Source organism: Egretta garzetta, unplaced genomic scaffold (assembly GCF_000687185.1).
Source record: "Egretta garzetta isolate BGI_Z169 unplaced genomic scaffold, ASM68718v1 scaffold368, whole genome shotgun sequence".
In the NCBI taxonomy this organism is placed as follows: domain Eukaryota; kingdom Metazoa; phylum Chordata; class Aves; order Pelecaniformes; family Ardeidae; genus Egretta; species Egretta garzetta.
The window spans coordinates 415,344-425,466 of NW_009260684.1; the positions used below are offsets into that span (position 1 = coordinate 415,344).

A 10,123-nucleotide genomic window follows, 5' to 3' on the forward strand; every position below is an offset into this window, starting at 1 on the left:
CTTCTTGGAAACAAAACTCTGTCTGTCAAAACAGTACCTCTGTCAGGTTCCTGGCTCATCATCCATAATCAGAGGAAAAGATTTAAAATGAGAGCACCTGCCAACTGGTTGGAAGGGACTGCCAAAAGTTCTGCAGGTACTGATGCTGAAGCCACAGCCACCGTGAGAAACCACATTGAAAAGCCTGAGATTGCTTCCTGCCCCTGAGCCCTGGAGAAAGTGCAAAAAGGATGAGGGAGAGCAATAGTTAGTTTTTAACCTGTTCTGAGCAAAATTCACAGATGAAAAAGTTCATAGTGTTCAGGAGTCGCCCTTTCAAGCTGGTACCCCCACCACGAGCATGCCAGATGACCAGCAAAATAAGCCTGGCACCATTTAAAGCAGAAGTCAGCCTGGAAATGAGCCCCAAATCTTGTGTGACTAAGCTCTTCTAAAAACAGCCCTTGTTGAAGCCGGTGGGGACAGGTTACAAGCAGCTGGTCCCATCCTCCACCTCCTCCATGGATCCTGCAGCTGCTCTGCCGAGTCACAAGGCATTCCCGGATTCTCCTTGGCGCAGCAACTTGTGCAGAATGAACCTAGAAATCTCCCTCTCAAGTCCCAGGGCAGGACAGAAACTTGCTCACTGTAGCAAAACCAACCCACCCCAAAAATTCAGACAACCTTGGAAAACATCAAGCGTTTGGGAAGAGAATCTTCCAAACGCTAAATGGGGAGAATCCCCAAAGTGCAACACCAAAACCCAACGGATGCTCAGCAGGCCTCGTCCCATCACGAGAAGATGGAGCAGAGCAAATGCCGCTGTGTGTCTGCGGTGCTCAACCACAAGTTCAGCGAAGCCCCAGTGAAACTTCCCAGCATGGCTGGGAGCCTCACATCAGTCTCTTCCGTAGCGCAGGACAGGGAGCGAACGCTGGAAGAGGCTGCAATTCCCACTGCCGGACAGGTGGGAGCAGACAACCCACAGGGAAGCGCTCTATGAAAAAAGAAAAGCAGTCAGGAAAAGCAAGTATGAATTAGAGATCCAGGAGGGCTGCTGTGCCTGCAGCTCCTCAGGGGTCCTGCGTGCTGAAGGGATGAGACGAACCCTGTCCACATACAGCTCGATCTACCTCGCCTTAACTGCGTGATCTACTATCGCTTTGACCCTGGAAATTTTACAACGGAAGCAGCGTATCATCTGAGAAAAACGGTGTGTGTACCAACCAGGACCCCCAAACCCTTCTTACAGAACTGGCTGTGCTTGGCAAAACCATTTGGACTGGGAATAAATGCTAAGGAAGAAAAGTGTAGTAATGTGGAAAAAAAAAAAAAAAAGGTATTTTCTGAAGAAATCCTCTAACCAGGCAAAAAGGTAAAGCAAGCTTTGCCAGTGACATTTTCTGAACTAGCTCTATCAGTTTCTAAATGTAGCTGTTGTATTTAAAATTCATACCCTATTCTGACGTTGAATTAATTTCGTGTCTAAGCAAATCCCAAGTTAAATCCAGAAACTGGTGTATCCAGTATGATTTACAAGATACACTGGGAGATAGCAAGGCTGGAAGGTAAAAATTCCTCCCAGATCTTGTTTAGCAGTAGCTGGGGATTAGTGAGCTGGTAATGAGAAAATGTGTACGCAAAGACCAGAGTCAAACACCTCTGTTCCTCAAAAGGGATTCGGAGAAATACCTAAGGGTGTTCGGTACTTCTTGGTGTGCAGGATATGGACCTGTCTCCCCAAAATGGTCCAAGAACAGGAATTTTCCCTAGTCAGACACACACGGAAAACATAATCGCTGGCCCCCATCAGACTCCTCAACCCATACACGGGGCTGCGCTGCCGCAGACCCACATTTTGCTAAAGAAATGGTTTCAGGCTCCTCATCCCATCGGAAGCCGGTCAGAATTTCTCACAGGCCACCCCGGATGCTTACTGTCAAGCTTTTAATTAAACACACGTTAATGGCAACAGGGCACCTGCAGCCTTGAAGCTTACGCTTTGGAAATCACCGCTGCGTGCCCAACAGGAGTAACGCCCACGTCTTTCCAGCTCTGCAGTTGGTTCAACATTTTGCAGTCTCTGTAACTCCAACAGTAATCCCAGATTTCCCACAATTTAGGGTAATCTAAATTGGATCATCACCTCTTCATCAAGTAACACAGTAAGAAGGTTTGAGCCGTTTCTGTAATTACTAGTAAACATCGCATGCTGAAAGGCAGAACGCTTCATAATCTCAGTTGCAGATTTTGATGCAATTTTCAAGAATTACAAAATCCCAGTGAGCTGTGATATCATCTGCCTTGGGTTTCTTGCCTTTAGCACATAAAGATAAAAGCAGAATTTACCTTACTGCACGGAGTCCTTGTCTTTCATCTTGTGTTACACCATTAATCGGTAATTAATCGGGGCTTTTCCTGTAGCCATCCATGAGAAACGAAATCCCACACTCTGTTTAACTTGGATTCCAAAACACAAACCCTACGAAATCCAGGTGACCGGCTGTTTTGTCGCTCCACATAAAAGTCTCCTCTGTGCTTCGGTTGCTGCAATAATGGCCGGGAGCTGAAAATGAACATTAAGATGAATAAGCGATACACAGAAAAAAAAGGGCCGAGACATTAACAGCTCAACAGAACCTTGGCTGAGATTCTCCCAAACAACCCCAAAAGGCTGGCTCACACATCAAGGGAACGTGGCCCAAAGCCTCGCTCCTAGAAGGAAATGCATGAGTTATTTTAAGCTCTGCAGCACCAGCAAACAGGCTTCAGCGGGGAATCTTTGCTGGCCTCTGTACTCCCAAATTGTTCTCCGCCTACGGGCCCAAGGGTCTGTAGGTACACAGCTCTCCTGGGAACCAGGGGATGCTGCTTACGATGGCTCACACTCATCGTTACCAACTTTCCACCACAAAACCAAAAGCAGAGAGCAAAATGATTCTGCCACAGGGTTTGTGAGGCGTGCTGAGCTGTGGGAATGTCCCGCCGTCCTTCAGACACAGACTCGGATATGGCTCATCCACGCGATAGGAAATATTACACAGGACAGCAATGCTGGCCAGCCTTAGAAGAGGAGCATAAACTTCTAGGGATAGAGTACGTGTGGCTTCAGGTCACCTCCCATAGCAAATTAGGGCTGCATTATAAAAGCTAAAATCTGGGGGACTAGGGAAAGGCAGGTCCAAAGCAGGAGAAGGGTGGGCATATGGGGTAGCGCTGTTGCAGCACAGTAACAGAACGATCTAGAAAGTGTTTAACAGCAGAACATAAAAACCCCCTTCTTTACATCACCTCTGAAATGCCACTCTATTGAACAGGCACTTTTCAAGAAGAGGGGCATCATCTGAGCCTTCGGCACCGCCGACCAGCTACATCAGAAGGAAAAAAAAAAGAGCACTCCACTCTCTTCCACCTCTCCGCTGCCTCTGAAACACTACCAGCACATGCAGGGAACATTCATTTCCTTAAATTCAGAGTAACTGAAGGTTAGGACACTGCTAACAGCCCACAGCGCAGTCAGATGCACAGCAGGAGGAAAAAATTCACAGCAGATGAGAAGGCAGGGGGTCCAGGAGTCCTCTAGCTCCAGTCATTCAGAAATATGCTACCTCCAGTACATGTCACCATTCCCCTCACATTCACAGTGTGTTTACCATTGCAGGTGATAAAAAGACCACAGACTGACAAATATATCATAATTATGGACACAAACAAAGGTGTAGTAGAAGTAGGCTTTATGAAAGTATTTAAATTTTGTGGCAAATCTCTGCATCAACATGGGCAGGGAGGCACCGAAATGCTTTGCAGTAGCAATTTCAGTTACCAAACTATTTCTTGGATAGGCATTTATTACAGGTAGTTTATCTGTTCCTATTTTTCAAAGAGTTTAAGGCACAAAAGCCTGAAAAGGGCTTATAACATGTACATAAGTGCTATTATTTTCGCTTTCACCTCTAATGCAACATAATATTAGCTTAAATATATTGCTTGTCCATCCAGCTTATACAACATCCAGTAGAAAACTGCTTTCCAGGCTAGCAACAATTTGTTGCACAATATATCGATTAGATTGCTCTGACCCGTTTTTGCTGCAAGATCTTCAGTTTCACTCTGAGTTTCACTCTGACAGGACAGCGGAAGACGCTATGAAATCTTAACATCTCAATGAGACCATCAAGGTGTGTCCACAATGGAAAAAAGGTATGATACACAAAATAACATTTAAACAAGGTTGCTGGTAAAAAAAAAAAAAGTGTTTTAAACCGCTTGACTGATGGGGAATTATTTCCTCATAGGCGGGTGGAGAGGCAAGCCAAACGTGCGAGAGACCACCAGGCAGAAGGCATCGGTCTGTCGTAGTTTTATAACGCTCCCTTCTGTCTTTACTCTCCAAAATGCTCTTCAGGTAGATTGCTTAAGAACAGCGAGCTATGAACTTGCTAGCTCAAGATCACAGCTTAGGTTAAGCAGAACATAAGCTTTCATCTACATGATTCTTTCCCGTGCTCAAGTTACAGCAACCGTACCCAGTCACTGGAAAGCTTTTGAGACATTTTAGTGGTATCCAACAATGATTTTTTTAAAAGAACACATTTATGAGAGTTGGATCAAATGACTGAAGACAGTTAAATGGGCGGCAAAACAGAAAGATGGGCAGGAACCAAAATGCAAAGGGTGATTTTACTTAAAAGACCAACTTTTTTATTGTACGTTGGAGTAGAGTCTTTCCCCTGTGCCATCTCGTTGAAAGTTTATAAATTACAATTCCCAAGAAGTATTAAGAGTTCATTTCAAGACAAAAGGAATAAAACCGTTGCAGTTCTAGCTTCCACCATGAACAAAAGTTACCATGATGCTCCTACGATACTCATTCCGTACAGGGAAGGCCACAGTCCTCCTGTACTTCGAGTAACAGACCTGGGTGGAGAAAGGGCCACCCCTCACTACTGCAGGATCCAGGTGCAGCATTAACAGTCCGGAGCGCACTGGCAGGCTTGTCACACAGACACAGTGCCTCAGCAACGAGGCTATAACACGGCTGGAATCTCTGACGAGACAGTGTCCAAAGGCTGCCAATGACAGTCCATCAAGGCATCGTAGAGCTCTTCGCTCTGTTCCATAAACTGTTTATTTGCTTCATGGACGTCCAACTGAGGCGTCGGATCTAAAGGAGGAAAGACAGACAAAGAGGTCACACGCCAAACGTGTTAGGAAAACCCCACACCCCGTAAACATGTTAGTTTTATTAAAACAAACGTGGGGGGGGCGAGGGGGGGAGTCGTAAAACATTCCCAGCACTTGCCCAATCATGAAGTTGACTAGATTAGCCCTAGTAAATCTTTCTGCAATGGGATAAGAAATAACTACATCCAAGAGTATCCCTCTTTCCAGTGGTGATCGCCCCCATAGCAGAGTCAACAGAGAGAACGCATACCTGCACCTCGCAGCCCAGTGTAGCCACTTAAACTGCCAAAGAAGGTGGGTTGGCACTAAGGCACCGGACTGCAAAGTGGAGGAGCGGAGGCGCAGGCACACGTTCCGTTCTGCTCCCTCCACTACAGGGTCAGAGTGGATGGCTGGGGACGGTAGCGTCTTACGCTGCTGCAACAAGAGTCACCAGAGCTCATCTGCCAAAGCCTCGAACATCTCAAAGCATTTCACAGTTAGTAACCAAAGAAGTGCCAGAGACACCCAGTGAATTACGTATGAATATGTCCCCTATTTTACAGTTGGAAGCAGTGTTTGTAAAGCATTCTGGAGCTGGATAGCAACCCAGCGGGTACAATTCCACTGCTACTAACACACAACATTTCACAAAAACAGTCTCATCGGATTCCCCAAACCACTTGTAGGATGTAAAGCTCACCTAACACCACCCACAATCTCAAGCTCAGGTTATCAGCCTAGCACAATCACATGGGTTAGTAAGCGACTATCAGGGTGCAGAGCAACTAGCCGACCGAATGGAAAAACTACAAAACACATCAGGAATAAAACGCTTGTAAATACATTAGCTTTTAGCTACATGGTGGTGTAACACATCACAGGAGAAGAGAATTAAGAAAAAGGAATGATACACTGGCAATATATCATTTCATTTTCCTACAGATTTCAACATATTAATTTAATCAATGAGAAAAAGACACCCCAGAGATATTCTAATTGTAGTACCGGTGTGTTAGTTTCAGGGAGAGGAAAGCTCTCCTGTAACGCTTTTAAAAGCCATTAAGGGCTTTCTCATTGACATCATTACTGATACCTACGGATCCTGTAGAGGATCCAGCTGTTTTCTACCGTTACCATGTGATTTTTAAATTTTTTTTGAAGGGGAGAATAAGATGCACTACGTAGTGCAGATTCCACTCAAGACAGAAATTTGGAACTGCTACTATAAAATGATTTTTTCTTGCATCGATAAATGAAAACTGCTCTTATGTATATCTAAAACCCCAGCATGGTTTAGTGGCCCATTTCAAGCAATGCCTGCTAAAGCAAATATTTTATCAGCGTGCTAACTGACACTATTTTTTTTTTTTTAACTATAAGCACAATCAAGTATCCTGGGCTTTAAATTCCAAGATTTGACAGAAAAAACAGAGCATCTACATTGCTTTTGTAGCATACCAGAAAAAAAAATTTAAAAAAGGATAAAAGTTTGAGTACTATAGAATATTAAAATCTCAATGCTAGCGAAGTCAGTTAGTTTCAGTCCTGACAAGGTTCAGACTAGGAACAGCAACTGTAAAATAAGGATGCAATTGCGCTAGGTGGTAGTAACCCACAAATTTTCTCAGACCTCAGATTTACTCAAAGATAAAGGTACGGTATACATTGAAATGAAGGGCCAATTTGAGAAAGACTCTCTCTAATCAGTGCAGAACACACAGACAACTTCAACATCGAATTCAAGAAACGTACCTTCTAATGCATCCTCACCAACTTCTTCATATGTCTGCAAGAAAAAAAAAGAAAAACCACCTTAGGACAGCAGATATTTATCTTTTCTTTTAGGAACATCATCTGTTGATTACTGTTGTCATACACTGGCTTTTATATCTGACTGACTGCAGTGGAATTCTTCACCCATAAGCCCTGTGTTCCACGGCCAACAGGCTCCACGGGGGAGATCCCACACTGAACTTCTAACAGAGGCAGCAGTTCTTCAAATCCCTGTGGCACAGCAGGTGGTTGTCCTGATCTGTTTTATCCTCTAAAACAAGGCTTATGAAGGATCCCAGAGGGCAGTCTTAGCACTGTCTGTCCAACTGCCTGTATCAAGAGAACACTTCTACCATGACGACTGTATTAAGAGACCCCCTTATGCCCCCCACACTGTCTTACCCCTCCGGCCCCAGCAATATCCCCCATACAAGGCAACAGTAGACACCAGGGTCTGCTAAACAGTTTTGCTTCCTCATCAAGTAGCTGTAAGACGACCCCAGATTTGAATATAAAATGCAACCATCACCGTTTTGTAACCTATGTCGTGTTTCTGTGCTGACAGATCACTGAAGAGCGAGTACGTCGTGCTGTCCTACCTGCATTGTGCTCTGCGTGTATCCATACTGGGGATAGCTGTAGCTGTAACTGCCTGTGTTCTGGTCGTAGCCCCACTGGGCATAGTAGTTGTGATATTGTTGGTAATATTGGTTATAATTATAGTTGTACATCTGATTGTACTCCATTGATTTCACACGATTACTTAAAAAAATAAAGCAGGGAAAGTTGCAAATAATGCAGAAACAATTATTTAAAAAAGCAGTGAAATAGCTTAAGATACAATATGGTACATAGACAAGGCTTAGTCTAACATGCAAATTTCAGTCTTTAAAACGCATTCACTATTTACTGCCGCAGTATTTATCATTTGCATACATATGCAGAAAGAAAGAAGTGGTTTAAATTTAACGCCCTTTCCTGTATGCATAATCATCTTAATTAATAAACACTGTTTTCATCCTTTATGAGTAATTCAGTATCACTTCCTGGCTTTGGGAAGGGAAGAGTTCAGGACCATGAGCCTCAGTTTAGAATAATCCTGAACCATGATCCAGATTCTTGGGTCCCTTTTTCCTTCTGATAAATAGGATGAAGTTAAGTACCCTGCAGCTTCCTGAGACAAGGTACTGAGCCTTTTTTAACTGAAGAGTTAAAGACTTAGAGCCTTGCAAAAGAACTGGGGTTTGCTTTAGTAAGAATGGTCAAAACCCTCTCCCTGCTGCCACTATCATACAGGAGCCTAACCAACGAGTGGTTGTCCCCATTCCCACTGAACTGGGTGGTCTTCAAGGCACATAGCTGGAAGAGCTCATGAAGTAAAAAGGACTAAAAGTAATTAAAAAAATAAACTTAACTAGCCTGCGAGCTGACTAAAATTCCCATTCCTTGCCATAAAGTGGCAGCATTCCCAAGGAAGTAGGAATCTCACTTGATTATCAAGATTTGAAATAATGAGATGACAAATATTGTCTGGAAATGAAAGTATGTCACACATAAAGCTATGGCTAATGATGAAATTAGTGAGAAGTAGGAAGAGGGAAACATCAATCTTCTCACCATGATACACCCCCTTTTTCTGCTTTTCTGTTTCTTATCCCCCCAAGACTTCTGAGGTCACTGAAAATCTAAATATTATTCAAATAGGGAGCAATTACTATTATTTGTATTACCCTAGTGCTACGAGCCCCAAGTCAGACCAGGATCTCATTGTATCAGGTTCTGAACAAACACAGAAAAAAAAGTTAATCCCTGCCCCAAAAGATTTGTATTTAGTAGACATTATAATAGAATTAGCAAGGTAATTGAGCTTTGCTATCCAGAAATCAATAAGCAGACTTAGACTATTTCAATTTAATACAAAGGAACATATATTTTAAAAATAATCATATTTAAATACAGTGTGTGTACATGTGTGTGTATTTAATAATGTATACAAACAAAAACAGTGTAAAATGCTTAGTCTTGATCTAATGTTATAATTTTTGTAATTCCTGTGCATTCTGATACTCTAGCTACTTTATTATAGTCATGGGTATTCCTTTACTTTGTGATGGAAACATCCAGGAAATGCACCCAAACCACGAAATACATTTAAAAATACATGTGATTTCATATCGAGGTGCTCTCAGATAAACATCCGGCTGCTCTTATACTCACGCTTTTGGTATAGCCACACTCAAGCGTACAGGTTTAGAGCCCAACCCCACAGCTCCTTGACACTCCGTCAGCGCTCTTTTCTGTTCCAGTTCATCCGTGAATTTCACGAACCCGTAACCTCTGCAGAGATACACAACGACTCATAAAACAAAACCAAAAAAGCCATGCCACGTTTCTTTGTAAATATTTACAGTTATGTCAAAATTGGTTTTGAAAAACACAGCAAGTGAAACACTTTCCCTAGGCCTGTCCTTGCTTTGAGTAGAGATTAAGTGGTTCCATCTTCCAGTTGCTTTGTATTATCTGCAAAATGCTTGAAACTGTACGTCCAGGCTTTGGCAGTACTCGCAAGGGCTTCACAAAAGTAAAGTAGTTCTTGCGCCAATGGATTCTGGGGAATTGGAAGCGAGCTGACACAAGACGTGTCGAAATGCGTGAATAGACAGTAGCAAAGCCTCAAATCTATACTGGGAGGATACAGATAATCTAAACAGTTGCAAGTCAGCACAGGAGTGACAAGACAGAGGCACCGTTTGTATCTAAAACTGCCCCCACTGTGAAGGAAAACTTTGCTTCTCTGTAGGATCGACTGGGATTCGCTTTCCAGTCAAGTCCTTTTTTCAACAGGAAAATATTCAAACAGGCTTTCTGTCATTCCTAACAATGGCACGGCCCCATCAGCCTTCTCAACAGCGGGCCTGAAAACGAGCTCTTAACGTCAAGTTGCTAAAACCTGCTCTGACAGCACAACTTGAACAGGGATAACCCACAGCCAGCAACCCCTCAACTCTGTGGCAATCCTTCACTGCGGTGCTAGACAGAAAATACTAATTTCCCCTCCAACCCCAAAGGTCCTTTGCGTGGGATTCTGATGCTGTAGTGAGTCAGAGGCAATGCAACAGCATCCAAGAGGGCAGTGCCAGGATCCCAAGATGGGATGGGCTGCCTCACGCAGCAGAAAGATCAAAGACTTAGGTGTGGGAGGGAA

At 43.5% G+C, this 10,123-nt stretch overlaps 1 protein-coding gene across 6 annotated transcripts in view; it reads right to left on the reverse strand.

Annotated features, from left to right (window-relative positions):
- Nucleotides 1–13: 13 nt before the first annotated feature.
- The window catches only part of LOC104132525 (tRNA selenocysteine 1 associated protein 1), a 21,704-nt gene continuing 11,594 nt past the window's right edge, over nt 14–10,123 (reverse strand). For 2 of the 6 annotated variants that reach the window (XM_009645822.2, XM_035901222.1), the window contains exons 6-9: nt 9,136–9,255; nt 7,518–7,680; nt 6,898–6,931; nt 4,828–5,143 (exon numbers count right to left, since the gene is read on the reverse strand). In XM_009645822.2, the coding sequence (XP_009644117.1) occupies nt 5,007–5,143; nt 6,898–6,931; nt 7,518–7,680; nt 9,136–9,255 (454 nt within the window). In that variant the 3' untranslated portion in view covers nt 4,828–5,006. Of the gene's footprint in view, nt 977–1,416; nt 2,546–4,827; nt 5,144–5,413; nt 5,626–6,897; nt 6,932–7,517; nt 7,681–9,135; nt 9,256–10,123 lie in introns of those variants that run through there. The other 4 variants (XR_004842888.1, XR_004842890.1, XR_004842889.1 and 1 more) reach the window with 4 other exon arrangements.